Raw genomic sequence first — 19,644 nt, 5'->3', positions numbered from 1 at the left:
ATCTGAGCTAGTGGTCGTCATGTACTAATGATCAGCAGAGCGATTATCCCTTGTTCCGTTTACAACCTAGATCATCATAAAGTTCAGAACATTCAGACTACAGGCATGCAAGGAGTGGCGTGACCTACGTTGGGTCTCTGTGTTTACTACAGTTTCCACCTAGTTTCCCAGCTACTCCAAAACAGCCACCTAACAATTCACAATTAATCATTAGTTATCCTATAAGGGATGGAGGGAGCAACAGTCCCTAGGTCATTTGCTGGTCAACATGGAGTCGCTCTGGTTCAGTCAGGCTCCTACACTGACAAAAAAATAGATGAGCTCAGGACCATGATAGGAGCCATGAAGGCCCAGCATAAGAAAGAAATGGATAAAACAAATGCCCAACATAGGAAAGAAATGGAATTCATAAAGCAGATTCAAACAGATATCCAGGAGATTAAACATGCCATTGAAAGTGTATGCAACAGAATAAAAGAATGTGAAGATAGACTCTCAGATATAGAAGATAAGATTGCAGTCAGTGACCATGAAAAGAGAGGTCTCTTAAAAACAGTAAGGGATCATGAGAAATTGATCCAACAACTCCTAGATGATGCAATGAAGAATAACATAAGACTGATAGCAATCCATGAAGTAGCAGCAGAAAATACAAATGACTTAAAAAAGCTGTTCACAGAATTAATGACAGAAAACTTCCCAAACAGAGGGGAAGAATTTGACATTCAGATAACTGAGGCATATAGGACCCCAACTAGCCACAATCCAAAAAAATCTACACCTAGGCATATAATAATCAAGATCCCAGAAAACCAACAGAAGAACAAAATACTACAAGCAGTAAGAGAAAAAAAACAAATCACATGTAAAGGAAAGCCCATCAGAATCACAGCAGACTTTTGAACACAAACCCTTGGGGCAAGGAGAGCCTGGAAGGAGATATTTCAAGTGCTAAAAGGGAACAACCTCCAACCTAGACTGATGTATCCTGCAAAACTCTCTTTCAAAATGGATGGGGAAATAAGACACTTCCACGACAAAGAACACCTGAGAAACTACATGAATACCAAACCAGCATTACAAGTAATTCTAAACAAGATCCTAGAAAAAGATAATGAAGGTAACAACACCATGAGGCCCAACAGAGCAAATCAAATAGGCAAGGCAAGAAAGTAAGAGGAGAAGGTGAAAAAGTAAAAAGAGTCAACAAAAGGTCAATAACAGGACAATAATAAGTCAGTACATATCAGTTATAACCATCTATGTCAATGGCCTCAACTCACCAATCAAGAGAAATAGATGGCAGAATGGAATAAGAAGCAAAATCCAACAATATGTTGTATATAAGAGACACACCTAGTGCAAAAAGAAGCCCATAGACTGAAAGTGAAAAGATAGAAAACAATTCTCCATGTGACAGGAGCCCAGAAAAAAGCAGGGGTAGCAATCTTATTTGCAGACAAAGTAAATTTCAAACCAAAACTGATTCTAGTATTATTGATGTGAGACAGTACTATATCATACCTCTATGAATGTAAAATATCTTGTACCTGCTTTATGATACATAGTAGGGACCATGCTTTATCAGAGCTACATTTAATGATATTACTCTAGAATGTTCTCTTTCCAGATGATGATTAAGATGCTAATTAAAAAATGGTGCCAGGTACCACAACAGCAACAGAACTTTGCTCTTTTCTGGATATTATTCTTTTCTTTGTTTTTTTGTTTTGTTTTGTTTTTTTAATGGAATGTGCTGAATGTCTATAATTTTGTTCAGATGACTGCAGAACCTAGAAAAGCTGTTGCTGCTATTGATGCATAACATACTGCTATTATTAGTCTTTTTATATAAATATAAGTATATATATACATATATATATAAATTGAATTTTGGGAAACTTTAACGGTGCTGCCAACTTTGGAAAAAGTCATTCCAATTTACTGTGTTGAGTTGGCATTGTACAGAAATGGACAGACATATTGGTCTAGAAATGTTAATTTTTTTATTTTTATTTTTTATTTTTCTTTCCACGTGTACAGGGGTAACACATCATACTAAATATGCAAGGTCACATCTACATGGATTTGATTACAGATAATAAAGTATTCTCTAAATAATGAAAAAAAGAATAAGATAAGACTACAAGAGCAAGAAGCAATTTAAATATGTTCAGGACCATTTTCAACTTCAGAATTAGGGATTATTTTAATGTTACATCATTGCCTTTTCTCTTTTACTTTCCTTTTTAGTTTTATTTTAGGATTCCCTATTTTTAATGTTCATACAAAGATTTCTTTAACTGAAATACCAAATAGTTTCTCTGGTGTGAAAAACTATAATAGTACACAGGATCCTAATGAGATAATTAATAATGTGAAATAAGTAAAGGGCTAAAGGTGTAGGGAAAGTGAGAAGAGTGTGGGAAAGGTAATAAGGGAGAGGAAAAAAATATGAGAAAATGAATAAATGGAAATAAAGTGTGTGTAAATGGGAAGGGGAGGAGGGGGTGAAGGGAGGGCAGGGACAAGGGGAAAAAATGAGAATCAAGACCTGTCATGTGAAGGTACAGAATCCCAATGATGAATGTAACTGTATTGTATACCTAGATTGTACCAATACACTTAATAAAAAGAAAAAAAAAAGTGTCCAGGCAGCCATTAGCTCCCAACAGGCTATGGCTCCACCTGGTCCCAGCTTTCAAGCATAATCTTGGTGCTTTCTTTCTTTTTTTGGCAACAAGGATTCAACTCAGGACCTTGTACTTGCGAGGCAGGTGGCAGAACAACTGAGCTAAATTCCCGGCCCTCATGTGCTTTCATTTTTCTTCTTTCCCACCACTCTCCCCAGCTTTGGACTCTACACTATGTGGGTCATGGTAACCTACAGAATGTCTTCTGACATTTGCCGTGGGAGGTTCACTCAAAACCTAGACTTGATGGATTCCAGCATAACCAGTGTGAGGCTCAGGCAGGGTGACTCCAATGGGCACCCATGCATCCGGCCAGAGCCCTGAATACCACTGCTCCTCTCCCCTCAACCTTCCCAGGCTTCCCTCAGGCAAGAGGTAGACCAGGCTCCTCCATTTGGCTGCTATTTAGCCCCCTCAGCCATCACAGAACCAGGCGCTGGCTCACAACTCCACTGTGAGGAGAGCCTCAATGCCCTTCAGAAAGATCTTCAGCCAGGGCCCACACAGGAGCTCAGGACACAGGGAAAGGATGGGTTGGGGATGCAAACTGAAAGTAAAATTGGTGGAGGAGGAAGTCATGCGCTCCTCTGAAGACATCTGTGGGGCTTTGTCGAGAGATCACTAATGTTATTATGTTGCCCCACTGTTAATGTGCAGTTTAAATTCATTTACTTTTTTAGGGACTTGTGAACAACAGAGCAAAGGGCTTTCTATCATTTTCCCCATTCTCGCTCTCCTTTAGCACAGAGGAACATCCTGAATCTCAGACGCTGAGGAATGTGCTCAAGGCCAAACTCAAAGAACCACAATCTGAATCCAAATTACTACAAATCCATTTTCTGTCCAGCTATCCTAATGAACAGCACTAGAACCCTTACAGCTGCGTGTGTGTGTGTGTGCGTGTGTGTGTGTGTGTGTGTGTGTGTGTGTGTGTGTGTGTGCGTGTGTGTTGCTAGAAACCAAATCCAGGACACCACCACTGAGTTATATCTCTTGTCCTTTTCATTTATTTTTGAGACAAGTTCTCACTAATTTCTCCAGGCTGGCCTCAAACTTCTAATTCTCCTGCCTCGGCCTCCCAACTAGCTGGGATGACAGGTGTGTGCTACCACATCTAACTCACAGCAGCTTTCTGAAGAATGAATTCCCAGCCCCACCCCATGCCTGCTAATCTGGAGCCCAGAATCCAAGAATTCAGGATTTGTGAAGCCTGCCGTGGGACACGGGAGTGGAAGTTTGAGAAACTATTCCCACCAGATCGTGGTTACAGTGTGTCACCGGCTTCTTACTCTGGCTTCTTTGGGTGGCCAGGAGACCCTGTGGAGAGCAGGCCACTGTGTCTGCACCCGGAGTAGCATCCAGCACAGGGCTGCATGGTGCAGCCCCCACTGTCCAGCACAGCATTCATGCTTAACACTTCTATTAAATGGCATTCAGTTTGCTCTGAATTGTTTATCACTGCTTTTAAATTTTTTTTATCATCCCTGTAAAAAGTAGACTTACATTTCAGTAATTGTCTACCCACGGGGAAAAAATTTTTTGTATTAAGAAGACTTTATCAAGTAAGAATGATCAATAAGATGCCAGAAAGAACATTTTTATATTCCCTTTTTTGTTGTCTTTTTGGTTTTGATTGTTTTCTGTTTGTGTTTTGTTTTTCTTTGTAGGTGTAAATACACTTCCTGACCGTGGAAACATAGCTTACAGTCCTAAGGTGCTTTCTAGCTTTCTCAGCTTCTTTTGGGAAAACCCCTTTCCGGGGAGAATAGATTACCAGCCTTTTCTGATGATATATTTCTTTTGCTCATCCTTCTCTACTGAATATAAATAGAGTCATTATTTTAGCTGGGATAAAATTATCCAGGACAGGTTTTTTTTCCATAAAATTTTTCCTTCTAAGCAATAAATAGTGGTAATAACATAATACAGTCTGTGCAGTACACTCCAAGACACCCCAGTCCAAATGACAGGCTCACCAAATTGTTCCCCTTTCCACAAGCTGTTGGTAGTGCAAACAAAGCAAGTGTTTTGTGTTCTTTCTAAACCTCCTGATTTGCTTTGTACCTGGCCCTAGAGACTGGATGCTGGTGTCTGCAGTCCCAGACAGATGACCCTGGTCTCTTACGGAGGGACATGTTTCCTGCACTCCTGCAGGGGCAGCTCAGGCTTTGTAGAAAGCTGGGACCTCCTAGTTACCCCGGTAGCCTCAGGGTCACAGTAGAGTGCGGTGGGCAGGACTGGGCAGGCTCAGACAGGGCGTTGCCAAGGGAGAAGCGTTTGTGCAAGGCCTTTGGACGTGGGGTCAGATTTTCATAACCCTCCCCTCCTGGCTGGCAACAGCAAGACGGGCATGCCGGTAAAGTCCACTATCAGAAAATGGTATCTTCCTGAGGCTCCTGGGAATATGTACAAAGTCCAAAAATGTTGTAAAACTTTCTTTTCCTATCAAGACAAGTTAGGTCAGCGCAGTGTGCTCCATTCTGTTTGCTTTTATTCCTTTGCCTTTAATGTCTCGCTGACTCCTCCCACTGCACCCTGACCTCAAAACCTTTATTCGGGAGAGGCAGAGGGGATCCTTGCTCCACCTAAGCAGGCCAGCGTGAGTCCTTCTGTGCCTCGGAGTAAGATTAGGAAAACAACAAACCTGCTTATACTGATCGCTCCTCACAGCGCGATTATTCTGCTGAAAAGCTCTCGCCTCCAGCCCCTTCATTCAGCGCGACAGCCACATGACTACAAACACACAGCACCGGCGTCCTCGGGTGCGGTGGAACTGCCTCGGTTTCCTCCCGTTGGGCCGCACAAATTACAGTAACGCTGGCATTGGGGTTTCTAACACTGTTATTTCTTCTAAGCCTCGAAACGATAGTGTGAAATGGATTTTATAATCGTCCAATGATACCCAAAGTCACAGTCAGCGATCACGCAGGGGGACTTCAACCACGAAGTTGGATTCCCGCGCTTTTTAGCCACTGCAATTGACTTCTGTAAAACTACCTGTAGCCAGCTAATACTTTTAAATATGTTGAGTGGAAATTTCTAACTGGTGAATCCAAAAGCCAGGAGCTTCCCAAGCTGGGCGGTCAGAGGGGTCAGCGTACCTCACTCAGTCTGAGCAATCCAGGCAGACAAACTGAACAGATGGAGTCACAAAGACAGTGGATGAAATGGCTACACTTCATGCCGTTAAAGCCATACATTTTTCATAACATTTATTGCTGAACATAAAATATGTACACTGTATAAGTAGACAGGAGAAAATGACAGAAAAGCAAACAGAAAGCAGTGGAGAGTCATTACATCAAATCCCCTGTGTTACCTGAAACCACACAACAAGAAGTCCTGATAACAAAGACCTTTTCAACAGATCAACAAGAATTTTCCAACACAAATTTCAGATTTTAAAAATGTTGTTCTACATCGCTATTTAGGTTAAGGGGAAAAACGTATGCTGTACAAATGTTTGAGTGCAAAAAATCGGTAAGTACAATATTTTGTGTTTATTCCAAATCAATGAAAAGGGTACTAAGGCAACATCTTCCTCATGAGAAGGTAAATAAAGTTTATCTAATGCCTCGTGCATCTCCCCTTTCCCACACTTGCAGGTGAGCACCCCTAGAGTAGGGTGATCTGCATAGGCAGATAATAAATATCAGTTGAATTAATTAGGCTTTTTCTGTTGATCCGTGGTCCTAGCACATGGAATCCATGTTTTCACCAGCAATCACCAGGCAGCAACTTGCTATGAAGCCCACCCAGCTTGCTACAAAGGCTTTCACAGGAATCTGCAAAGGTGTGTGAGGTACCATGAACCTCAATGGCACAGTGAACTCCAGACCAAGCTCTTTCAAGAGAAGGGCTCAGTGTGTAACAGGATCCTCCTGCTTTCCGCTGGTTCTCTCCCTTGCTAGGCACCCACCTGACCCCATTACAGCTGAAGCACCCTACCAGAAAGTGAGACTAAGCTCACCCCTTTCCAGCTGCTGACTCCAACCCTGCTTGCCTCAGAACTGCTCACATCCCTCACCCAGACCTGGTACTGCTGATCAAATCTCCCACCTGATGAAGTGCACTTTCTCAGTTCTTAACCCTGAACTCTCCTGGGAAAGTAGGATGCTCCAGAGACTAGCAGCTGCTCTTGGAAAACCATTTTTTTCAGTTCTGTTCGGAGTCCAGTTGGTTGAGTCGCTGCATGATCATATTGTTGATTTTCTTAAGATCAGCTATGTCCTTTCCCTCGGCTGCTAATCGTCTTGACACATCCTCCATCTTGTTTTCAGTCTGAACTTCAAAATGGAAAACAGACTGTGTTACAATGGTGTCCAGTGTGTTCCACTGGGCTCGTCATGCCTGCATTGGTGCTGAGTCCTCAGAGGCACTCTTGGCAAATCCCCTGTTCTTACATCATGTATCTCAGAGGCCCATGAGAGAAACCGGTGAAGACTGAATTATTTTTACAACCCCGTGGTGCCAGCCTGGACCACCTATGGCAGCTCTACACAGAGTTTGGCTGAGAAAGACATGGCTGGGAACAGCCAAAGGAAACTGCCAAGGTTTCTGATTACTTCCCCAGCAGTGACTGTCCTATCTACTCATTGGCAGTTCCAGTGTCAGAAAGGGGCCTTAGCTTATCCTTGGAAAATGACATTCTTTGGGTCCCAGCCTATTTTGACATGTCTGCTGGTTCTAAAGTACCAGCCAGTTATGAATGTGTAATAATTCCCCTCACACCACTCCTGAGAATAGAACCCAATAAATATATTTTTTCAAATAAACAGAACCCTTAGCAGTATAGTAAGCCAGGAGATGGAAGCCTTTCAGGTCTGTTTATCAGAGTTAAAATTTCCAGGAAATGCAGCCCCAAATCAGTACTTTATATTTGAGCTCCTTATCATTTCCCTTGCAGGCAGGTTTTGTACAAAAAGTATCTTTCAGGAGCTAATGGTGTGGACAACATGCTACTAGGCTTACTGATAAATGAACACAGGAAGGTAAATTAGATGTTAGAGGTTCACCTCTCGACCTTGGGACAAATAGGCCCAGCAGTTATTTCTCCTTCATGTGTAAAACATCCTGCTCAGTGAGACATGGTCCAGGATATGGGAGACAGGTCTTAGCTGGACTTTGTTGGTCAGCCAGGCAGAGATATCACTGGCTTCTTTGAAAAAGTGTGAAACTGAAGTAAACCCACGATGTATAAAATCATTTCCCCTCCTGGGACCTTCCTATGTTGATCAAGCCCAGAAGGAAGTAGCAACCGTGTTTACCTAAGTCTATTCCACAGTACACTGATCTGAAAAGAGAAATGATTAATGCACAAAAAAGTTGGAGCAAAATTACACACCTACCTGCCCGCCTTGAGGAGTCACGTGAAGTAGAGAAACACTCTGAGATTACACAGGCCAACAGTTCCCAAACCCAATGGACAGAGCCCTGGCGCAGCACTTGGGGTCCTGTGGAATACTCTGTCTGCACACTGCAAACTGCTTCGGGGGGCAGACAGGCAGCCACAGGGATCCCTTCTTGCTTGTTCTCCGTTATTCCTCTTTAGCACAGAGCTGATGACAAAAACCTAAGGCCCAGCCATTTCCTAAAAATGTGACCCGCCTAAACATTCTTGTTTCTCTTGTGTAAAAATGCCAGAGTTGTAAAGAATATAGTTTTGTGGACTTTGGCTAAAAGAACAAATGTTTGCGCTGAAACCCATTGAGAACAAAATGATTCCTCTGTAAAAGATGAGCAAAGGTAAGTTCACGTGCAGAGGCCTGGGCTGACCTTGGGTCCTAGGCTGAATTAAGGTTTATCTGAAAACCACAAGCAGATTTTATTCTTGGTTCAACCCTGCCCACACCTCTCCTGATCACCACCTGCACCTCCTCTATACCTGAATGAACCTAAATTAGACTTATTCCAGAGCCAGGAGGCTCTGATTCTCACTTAGGATGACTGAAGGTGACAAGCGTGAAAGGGTAGAAAAACAAGTGTGGAAGAGCCACAGGATGGCAAAGGGTGTTGTTCCGGTCTCAATCAGTGATGCCCCCACAGAGGGCTCCTACGCTCACGTTGGAGCTTTTAGAAGGTGATTAGGTCATGGGGGGCACTAACTTCATGGATGGATCAGTCTATTGATGAGTTCATGGCCGAATGTACTGTTAGGAGGGGCGCCCCCTGGAGGAAGCAGATCACCGCGAAGGATGTATCTGTCCCCAGCACCCCCCACCCTCCCTCTCTCTCCCCTCCCCTCCCCTCCTTTCTCTCTCTCTCCTTGTCTGTCTGCTTCCAGCCACCAAGAAAGAGCTCAAGCATGGATTGAATCTGTGAGCCACAATAAGCCTCGCCTCCTTTAAGTCACAGGTGTCAGGTATTTTATCCAAGCAACAGAAAGCTGATTAATACAGATGTCAAAGATGACCCATACCCAAGGCTCCCTGAATTCCTAAGTGGTCTGGGAGAGAGTGAAAATAATTGTAGGTTATAGTGTGTAGGGGAGCTGAGGGAGAAGAACGGTGGGCTGCACAGGAAGGGCCACACGCAGGAGGGGACAGGCCTCCCAGGTGACAGCACCCCTCCCCTCATCCAAGCAAAGAGGGGATGGCACTGACAGCTCAGGGGGTCTCCAGGCTGAGGAGCTGATGCGGGAAAGCCCGCGTCACCGAGCACAGGTAAGACGGGCATAGCCCAGGGCAAGAGCTGACAGAGCAGGTTATATCAGGAGGACACCAGCCTGGACAGTGTCACACGGGAAACTGTCACCATCGTCACAACCCCAGTGCCACTTCTGGCGTTTTTCACGGGTGCTTCAAGTTGATTTCTGGGATGATGGGCAAGAAAGAAAAACTAAGAGGGAGCCTGGAACCTCATTGTGACTATATGACTGCAATGGAAAATCTGTGTAGTGGATAAAGAAAACCTAGCGTTCACTAGAGTAAGTTGCCTACCATGAGGCAGCCAGGTGCTCCAAGTGAGAAATGAAAGTGTTGTGTAAGTATTTAACATTCATGCTCGGATGGCCTTCTGCAGTCGGCCTGGGCCCATCCCCTAGCAAAGAAATAGGAATTCACTCGAGGCCTTCGCTCCTCCCTCTTCCAGGGAAAGTTTTGAGGCCCCTAAAGCACTGACTCCAAAAGCAAAGTTAAACCTCGCACTATGAAAACCAGGTGAGGACCCGGGATTTAGCTCAGTGGTCCCACTGCCTGCCTCATAAGTGCAAGGACCCAAGTTCGATCCCTAGTTAAAAAGAAAAGAAAAGAAAGAAAGAAAGAAAACCGGGTGGGAAGTAACTGCTTATAAGTAGGTAAATACTTACTTATTAGAAATATCACGAAGAAAACCAGTGCCAGGCTGACAATCAGCACAATTAGCAGCCCCACAAAAAACAGACTCCTGCTTCCGTTTCTGGAGTTAGCGCCAAGGCCTGGGGCTTTCTCCTCCAGCGCTAATAGGAGACAAACAGCAAGGAGGACAGCGTTAACTTGCAGCAGGAGTGGGCAGAATCCCATTGTTGGAGAGACGTGAGTCATGAATACACACATTTTTCTCTCTGACAACTTGGAATGCGGCTTATGCATTAGGAATGCCTTTGGACTGGAAAAACTTTTGGAATTGTTTACCTTCTTCCATATTGGTATTCACAGAATGAGCAGGGTTAAACCACCTCCTTCAACCTCTTTGGAACATTTTTTTTTTTTTTTTTTTTTAAGATTGTGCTATTACTGAAGCAGCAAGACATGTCTTGTTCTTGGGGCGGGAATAAGGGAAGAGCAATGGAATCTGTGGCTCTTCTCCTGAAGCAAACAGAGCTGAGTGAGGGCTATCACCTAGGAATCTCTTTTTATCACAGAAATACTCAAGTATTCATATAAGCAAAATCGGCCCAGCTGTGCTTTGATATTTTATTTTCAGGATGGACGCACTCTGGAAGCAGGGTTCTTTTCAACATTCTGTAGTAGCTTTATTCACCTGACTGAACTGTCTGCATCCAGTCACCATTTCCTGAGGGCTTCGTGGCTAATTCTAGTCAGGCTGGGGCAGTGAAAGTCGCTGAGGTACTTTTTTGTACATACAACTTTGAATTGGTGCCACACCCTCTGCTACGTGATGATGGCTTGAGGGGTGACTATGTCCCATGCCTAATAAGCACATCCTGTGTCACCTCCCTCCACAGCTTTCGCTTCGTAATCAAAGCAAAAGCATAGGCTGGCATCTAAACATTTTTATTGAGTGTGGCTGCAGTAAAAGCAGGTGAAGAGCTGAACAAACCTGTTAGAATGATGAGAAAAACATGAGTCAGAAAGTATTTAGAAGGGGGGGTGACAGGGACAATGAGTTTGAGGGCGTATGAAATAAGTAGCAAGCGGACCACCTGTGTTTAAGCACTAGGGCTTACGCTGGAAAAGCTGGGGTTGGAAGGATCTGACAGAACCCACTTAATAATATTTAGGGAGCAGGATAGATACTCAGTATTCAACGGGTTCGGTGTGTTGCACTCCCCCACACATACAGCTTTTTGTAAACTTTAAACGGGGAAATTTCTAAGTAGAAAATGAAGGGCTTTTTGCTCAACAGAATTTTAATGTTTAAAACGCTGGGAGATGTGTTGAGCATGTTCTCATCAATTTACTCTGAAACAAGGCCCCAGAAGAGAGTGGGGACGGGCACGGACCCAGATGTTATACCAACAGGCACAGCAACAGCCAAGCCGGCTGAGCTGGCCTCCAAAGTCCAGCTCTGCCGGCTCCACCCCTACCCAGGGACAGAGACTCCACAGCACTTCCTCAGAGTGTTTGAAGACAAGAGTTCAAACCTCGCAGAGGCGCTAAGAAAGCCCATAATCCTATTCAGAGAACAAAAGTAACTGCCTAATGATAAATGTCATTTCCAAAGCCAAGCTACTGCTAATGTTAGCCCTGCCCAGCACACCCACACATGCCAGGAGGCCTTTGCTATTTTTAGGCAGCCTACAAGCCAGGAAGGGGCGACACGTACGGAACAGGTGCTGCGATCCGGCAGGACAGAGGTTTAGTTTGTTTAAGTCATTTATGGAATCCACAACATACAGCTTTCCATCTCCGTGTGTGCCGCAAGGGCCAGTGTCCTGGAAAGAATGATTCATTGTTCCTGGAAAAAAATACTGGAATTAAATAAGAGGCTGGCGTGGAGCTCAGCCAGAGCCCAGCGCCTGTAAGAAGCTAGACAGATAGATAAGGAACCGCCCTCCAAGGCTATGTCCACAGAGGTTAGATCTAGGAAAGCTTTGTCTACCCCGAAGAAAATACTTCCTTTAGTGGACAGCTTTGTAATTAGTCTTTTTGCTTTGCTATCGAGGAAGCTCAGAATCAAATGTGTAGCCCAACTTTAAGAATCGTACAGCTGTTTACCAGCTGCTTCTTTGCAAATACTCTTCTCCTCCTCAGACTTCTTTTTTTTTTTGTTTCTTTATTGTGCATTTAATATTTGCCCAAAAGCAGAAGTGAATGCCACTGTTTGCAAATCACATCAACAATAACTGAAAGTGTGAACATGCTCAGACAGTACTTCTTTTTTGCAGTGCTAATAATCATGAAGCTTGCAGAAAACAGCACCTTGTGCTTATTTTTTTTGTTTTGTTTTGTTTTTGGTTTTTTTTTTCAGCTTTAATTGAGTTTATTGGTACATTTCAGGGATACAGTACAGTTACATTCATTGTTGGGATCTTGTACCTCTACATGACAAGTCTTGATTCTCATTTTTTCCCCTTGTCCCTGCCCTCCCTTCACCCCCTCCTCCCCTCCTCCCCTCCCCATCTACAAACACTTTATTTTCATCTTTTCATTCTCTCACATTTTTTTCTTTTCCCTTTTTACTCTTCCCTTACCCATTCCACCTTCCCTACACCTTTAGCTCCTTTCTTCCCATTTCTAAATGTCAGTAATCTTATGAGAATCTTATGCATTGTTGCAGATTATTCACACCAGGGAAACTATTCGGTATTTACACAGGTGTGACTTATTTATTTCACTTAGGAGTATATCTTCAATATGTATCCATTTTCCTATGAATGAATCTATTTTCTTCTTCTTTATGGCTGAGTAATATTCCATTTTATAGAAAAACCACATCTTCTTTATCCAGTTTCCAACGGATAGGCAAATGGGCTGTTTCCAAGATTTAGCTATTACAAACTGTGCCGCTATAAACATGGGTGCACATACTTCTCTGTGAAATGATTCTTTTAGTTCTCTTGGAAAGATACCCAGCAGAGGGATGGCTGGGTCAAATGGAACCTCCAGTCCAAGCTCTTTGAGGTATCTCCATATTGATTTCCATAGTGGTTGCACCAGTCTGCACTCCCACCAACAATGGAGAAGGGTTCCTTTCTGCCCACAACTCCGCCAACATTTGTTATTCTACCTTCTTTCCTCTGAGTGTGTTCTTTATTATGTAATTGAATTAATATTTTTCCCACTTTTTATCACACTTTTCACATAGTGGTGAGATGCCTCAAATCCTCTGTGCAAGAAGATTATGTACAATAGAAGGACAAAATTAAGTTAGTCGGCCATGGCCATAAAGATTCAAAAAGAAGAAAGTATTATGAACCATTATGATTGAAAGAGGTTTTAACACATTATTATTTTATATCTCCTTTCATACGGCATGTGCCCTTAGCCTTAAATGTATTCTTTAGCCAGGAGGTGTTGGCTGGTATTAAAGCAAATTTTAATGTTGTAGAGAGGAGTCCTGCTCGACACCAGGACCTCTGGGGTCTCTTCTCCCTGATTCCCTTAGGCTGAGGTCAATTATGTAATAAACATTTTACCTTGATTTTACATTTAAGTAATATTCTTTCATGATAGCAAAACATCAGCCCTGAAAAGCCTGATTATATTAAAAGAAGGCTCATAGCAAGATGTCTTTCTTTGGTTTTGGTTTTGTTTGGTTTTTTGAGACAGGGTCTCACTATGTATTGAGATTGACTTGGAACTCACTATGTAGCCCAGGCTGGTCTTGAACTCACAGTGATCCTCCTGCCTCAGCCTCCCTAGTACTGGAATTACAGGTGTGCACCACCACACCCGGCTTGCAAGATGTCTTTTTAAACTACTGTGATAAAAACAGCATGGTAATGGCAAAGAATAAAACCAGAGGATCAGTGGAATAGATTAGAAGATACAGAAACAACTCCAGATATACTCAACTAACTCATCTTTGACAAATGAACCAAACAAACATCCTCATTGGAGGAAGGATAGCATCTTTAATAGATGATGTTGGAAAAACTGAATTTCAACCTCCCAAAGATTAAAACTAGACCCTTATCTTTCACCATGCACTAAACTAAAATCCAAGTGGATTACAGATCTAAATATTAAAACAGAAACACTAAACTTGCTGGAAGATACGTTAGGCAGAACTCTTGAAGACTTTGACATAGGAAAAGACTTTATGAACAAATCCTCAGTAGCATGGGAACTAGCAGAAAGAATCAACAACTGGGATCTCATCTTATTAAAAAGCTTCTGCACTGCAAAAGAAACCATCAACAGAGCTGAGACAATCTACAAAGTGGGAAAAAATTTTTACCAGCTGCTCCTCAGACAGACTATTATCTAACATATATAAAGAACTCAAAAAAATCAGGTCCCCCAATTATAAAGATCTGATTCAAACATGGGCATCTGAAATGAACAGACATTTCTCAAAGAAGTACAAGCAGCAAGTAAATATATGAAAAAATATTCCACATCACTGGTCATTCGAGAGATGCAGATGAAAACAACTCTGAGATTTCACCTCACCCCATAAAGAATGGCTGCTATCAAGAAATCACACAAAAACACAAATGTCGGTGGGGTTGTGGGGAGAAAGGAACCCTTCTCCATTGTTGGTGGGAGTGCAGACTGGTGCAACTACTATAGAAATCAATATAGAGATACCTCAAAGAGCTGGGACTAGAGGTTCCATTTGACCTAGCCATCCCTCGGCTGGGTATCTTTCCAAAAGAATTAAAAGAATCATGCCACAGTGATATATGCACACCCATGTTTTTAGCAGCACAGTTTGTAATAGCTAAAACTGGAAAAAGCCCAATTGCCCATCAGTTGGAGACTGGATAAAGAAGATGTGGTTTTTCTATAAAATGGAATACTACTCAGCCATAAAGCATGAGAAATTAGAGTTATTCATAGGAAAATGGATACATAATGAGGATATACTCCTAAGTGAAATAAATAAGTCACACATGTGTAAATACCGAAGTTTCTTTGGTGTGAAAAACTAAAACTGTAAAAATGAAAAGCTCCAAATTGTATAACTGACAATGTGAAACAGGAAGAAAAGGGCTAAAGGTGTAGCGAAAGTGGGAAGGATAGGGGAAAGGAAAGAAGGGAAAAGAAAAAAATATGAGAAAAGGAAAAAATGGAAATAAAATGTTTGTAAATGGGGAGGTTAGGAGGGGGTGAAGGGAAGGCAGGGACAAAGGGTAAAAATGAGAACCAAGACCTGTCATATAAAGATACAAGATCCCAAGGATGAATGTAACTGTACTATATACTTAAAAAGCACCAATAAACTCAATGAAAAAATATATAAATAAGCCGGGCATGGTGCTCACGCCTGTAATCCCAGCACTTGGGAGGCTGAGGCAGGAGGGTCGCTGTGAGTTCCAGACCAGCCTGGGGTACACAGTGAGTTCCAGATCAGTCTCAACTGCATAGTGAGGCCCTGTCTCAAAAAACAAACAAACAAACAAAAAGAAAAAATATATAAATAAAACAGAAGAAAAAGATATCTTTGCAGCACAACAGAGATCTTGTAGCCATTTAATTATGTAAAAAGAAGGTTCTAGAAAGAATTCCAATGACTGAAAAAGCTTCCTTTTCAGGCCATCTCTATAAAAAGAAACTAATGGCGATACTGGGTTTGTTGTTCTGTGAGGGATTTTAGCTACTGCTGTGGCTTAGAGCTAAAGTCCACCTCACCCCATCCTCACCCATTCTCACGTGTGTGCGTGTGCGTGTGTAAAGTGGTTGAATCTGGGAATGTTGTGCTCATCAGTAGATGCACTGATGAATCCACCAATGAGGTCAGAGCTGGCTGTGCTGTCAGGAAGCAGGGTCCGGTTGGAGGTGGGCACGACCAGAAGAGTGGATTCTTGTCCCCAGCTCCAGCTCCTCCCTTCTGTCTTTGCTTCTTGGCTGCCATGGGTTGAGCACCTTTCCTTCACCAGCCCCTCTGCTGTCCTGTTTCTGCCTTGGAAACAGCGGACCATGGACTGAACAGGAGCCAAAATAAACCTCTCCTCCTTTAAATTGTAGGTGTCAGGTATTTTGTCCCAGCAAGGAGAAAGTGATGAAGACAGCCCGACTCCAAGGCTTCAGTGCCGTCCTTTCCACAGATGAAGGAGGACGTTGAAGGCCAATGCCCAAGGTCATGTATTTAGCCAGCAGCAAAGCTGGAATTGGGCTCTTGTTCATCAAGTCTTCCCTTGGGCTACCTTTCTTTCCAAAACCCCTCCCTCATCCTCTCTCAAGACTCAATGCAAACATAACTTTCTCTAGAACCAATTTCTTTCCCTTGTGTCATTGCTGGATACTCTATAGTCTTATTCTATCAGAATATCTAGAGCATTTTATTAATTTTGTTTTACTTACATCTTTGACCTCCTCAATAGACTGAAAACTTTTAGGGTAGAAACCAATTCTATTCATAACAAATACCCAGTACCAGGTTTAGAAGTCAGGAATTTGTGTTATTAAGTCAGAACCTCTAAAGTATTTCTTTAGGACTTAAACCTACTTTTTACAAGAATTTGAGGCAGTTAAGGATATACTAACAGAAGTAAGATTCAGGGTAAAAAAAAAAAATTCCATGTGACATGTATTTGGACTACAGAAAAATCAATGCAATAAATACTGTGCCTGCCTGGAAATGGCAACACATTACTTACTTCCTGTTAGCATTTTTTTAAAAGCCCCTTTAAAATCCAGCTACAGAATGAAGAGGGCTATAACTAGAGTTAGGAGAAACTGAATTTAGAGGGGAAAAGTATATATCTACAAAAGATCTGAAAAAAATATCAGCCATTTACTGAGCATTGGAAACGCTCCTATAAAAATATTAAACCTAACAATTTCCCAGTAATACCTAGCAACTACTTGCACTTGTGGAAAATGTGCTTCCAGAAACCCTAACTAAAAACAATTGAGGTCAAAAAATCATGGGCTAGAATTTTTTTTCAGAGTTAAAATGAAAAGAGTGTATTTTGGTTACCCCAAAACTTTAACAAGAACACAATTCCCTGTGTACAATGGAGCACTTTTGATGGTGACATTACTGAATTCCAAAATATACTTCATGGAGCACTCCTAAGAGAACAAATAACTCAACATAATAAAAGCAAAAAAGCAAAAGCAGCAGAAGCAGCCTCACAGTAAAAGAGTCATAGAGATAAAATCTTATTCCTTTGCAGAAAAAAGGCCCTCAAGTGTTCACTGATGCAGTCAGATTCCTGAACCATTCTTCTAGAAGTGTGTCACAGTTTATCATTTCTTTATGTATTATTATCCCAACCACTAATATTTGACCAGGGAAATAGGCTGTATGTCTCAGCCCACAGGATCCTCTTTCTCAAAGAGGTTTCTATTTTAGGTTTGGTAACTGATGTGTTCATTTTGGTATCTCTGACTTAGTACCCTTAAGCGTTAGCTTCCCTGTCAGGAATTTAACTGCTGTTACTTACATCTCATACTGAGATTTCATCGGTGAGGCTGACTAGCTGCATAAATCATGGCTGAAAAACAAGACTTAAAGGTACAGCTAAAAAAATATTCAAATTACTGGCCTTTCCACTTAGTCAAAAGATGATTCCAAAGACTCTAGGACAACATGCTCCATCGACAGATTTTGTAAAATGACCTGCAATCTACAAACTGAAGAACTAGCAGAGAAAACTGAGTTGAACGCAGCTGATGGCTATGAGGAGGCCAAAAGTGCCTCGGAAATGACTCTGCTAGAAAATGCGTAGAGAGAGGGAGGTCTCGTGGCTGGAAAGCCAGGATTCACAGCTGTCTGACCCCCAGGGGTCATCTTTGGCATCTCCAAATGAGGGCGTCGGGACAACCAACAAAGCTGGAGAGACCAGAGTGTTACTAGAAACTGCATCATGCTAACTCCACTTTCTCCTAACTCCACTATGAAAATCTGCTTATTCACCAAGACTGGTCAAAGTGTATCCTGCTAATGTAACCCTTTCTAATGCCTTCAGCGGAAATATGTAATTTCATTTTCCTCTGGCTAGTTACCACTAACAGCTGGTATTTTTTGTCATTTAAGAATTGACTACCTACAATTATTCTGACAAATGCAGTTTTCCACAAAAAACACTTTGTGTCACCCAACCTAGGTGCCTAGTATCAAACCACAAAAATAATTCCAGCAACAATGTTTGCTGTGACAAGTCAGAATTATTACAGTGGGCTTAATTCAAAGCTAATAAGGTTTATTGAGTGAGTCGGGGTAATTTGCTCTTTAATTCCAGCTCAGAGTCTATGCCTCTCCACATTCAGGAAGTAGTTTTTAAAAGAAATCTTAAATTATTTCTATCAAAAGTTCAAAGCACAGAGCACATGCAACAAAGACTTTTCAGATTCAAGAGTCATGATTTAGTCTCAGTAGACCAACAGCATGCAAATTACTTACAAAAAATGAGCTTTGACTACTTGATTGCCAGGAAAAAGCAACTAGTTACTCAGGAGCAACAGTGAAACTTTCTACAAACTTGGTAGTTCTCTCTTTGCCTTCCTTCAGCACACAAGTGCTCCCACGAGCCCCATAAACACTGGCACAAAATAGTGGTCTATATTTAGTGTTAATTTAGCCAAGCAATTGTAAGACTTGAAATACTGGCTTTTCCCATAATGTCTAAGATTTGCAGTAAATATATTACTGAAACTACACCTTAAAACAACAAACCAAACCCTGCTGTAGTTGGTAACTGAGGAGATTAGGACTGAAGAAGTCTCTGAGTTAGTTGGAGACTGTAAACCGACACCACATTTCCAGCGCTTGTGCCAGTGTGTGTCAGAATATAAATATCCAGTAAGGGCAGGAACTGCCACTGTGACCTCTGACTGGCAAGGACTCTGAGAGCTGCAAGAGAGAGCGCATGGCTGTGACATCATGACCAGGTGGCAGGGCTGTCCGTTTTTCATGACTATAACAAAATACCTGAACTAAACCAACTTTCAAAGGGGAAAAGCTTGTTTTGGCAGAATTTCAGAGGTCTCAGTCCATGGTCACTTGGCTTTGCAGCCTGCAGGGCTGGGGTGAAGGGGAACATCAAAGCACATGGCAGCAAAACAGTGTGCCTCATGGCAGCCAGGAAGCAAACAGCAAGGCGCTGGGGTCCCCCCACCAAGTCCTTTCAAGGGCATGCAGGGCATGCCAACAGAGACCTAACTCCCTCCCACCAGACCCAGCTCCTGAAGGATTACCATCTCCCAGTGGTGGCCCAGGCTGGTAGCCAAGCCTTTAGCACAGAGTTTCTCAATGTGCTTGGCACCAAGGAATGGTTTCATGGAAGCCAATTTTCCTGACGGGAAAAAAGGTGATTTGGGGCTTAGGCTCTCCTAAGTAGTGCACAGCCTAGATCCCTCACATGCACAACTCAGTAGGGTTTGTGCTCCCATGAGAACCTAATGTTCCACAATCTCACAGGAGCCAGGGCCGAGGTAATGCCAGGGAAGGGACAGGTGTAAATACTGATGAAGTTTCATTTACTCATCTCGTCACTCACCTCCTGAGACCTGGTCTGGTTCCCAAAGTGTGGGGGAGCTGGGGACCCCTGCTTTAACAGGAGGCTTTGGGGGACACTCAGGATTCAAACTATAGGTCAAGAAAATCCTTGGAAAAAAAAAAAACTCACTCCTTGGGCCACCAAGTCACCACAAAATGCAGCTGCGAGTGGGGAAGT

General features: G+C 42.6%; 1 protein-coding gene across 1 annotated transcript; it reads right to left on the bottom strand.

Moving 5' to 3' along the window:
* Nucleotides 1-6,159: 6,159 nt before the first annotated feature.
* Lsmem1 (leucine rich single-pass membrane protein 1) lies at nucleotides 6,160-18,533 on the bottom strand. Its single transcript, XM_010643375.3, has 4 exons — nucleotides 18,372-18,533; nucleotides 11,679-11,810; nucleotides 10,000-10,128; nucleotides 6,160-6,979 (listed from the first exon to the last, which is right to left on the bottom strand). Exons 2-4 carry the CDS (start codon nucleotides 11,803-11,805, stop codon nucleotides 6,849-6,851), a joined length of 387 nt encoding a protein of 128 aa, XP_010641677.1. The 5' UTR covers nucleotides 11,806-11,810; nucleotides 18,372-18,533; the 3' UTR covers nucleotides 6,160-6,848.
* Between the last annotated feature and the right edge of the window lie 1,111 nt (nucleotides 18,534-19,644).

Source organism: Fukomys damarensis, unplaced genomic scaffold, assembly GCF_012274545.1.
Source record: "Fukomys damarensis isolate Sample0158 unplaced genomic scaffold, DMR_v1.0_HiC HiC_scaffold_4, whole genome shotgun sequence".
In the NCBI taxonomy this organism is placed as follows: Eukaryota; Metazoa; Chordata; class Mammalia; order Rodentia; family Bathyergidae; genus Fukomys; species Fukomys damarensis.
This window is presented reverse-complemented; position numbering and strand designations above follow the sequence as displayed.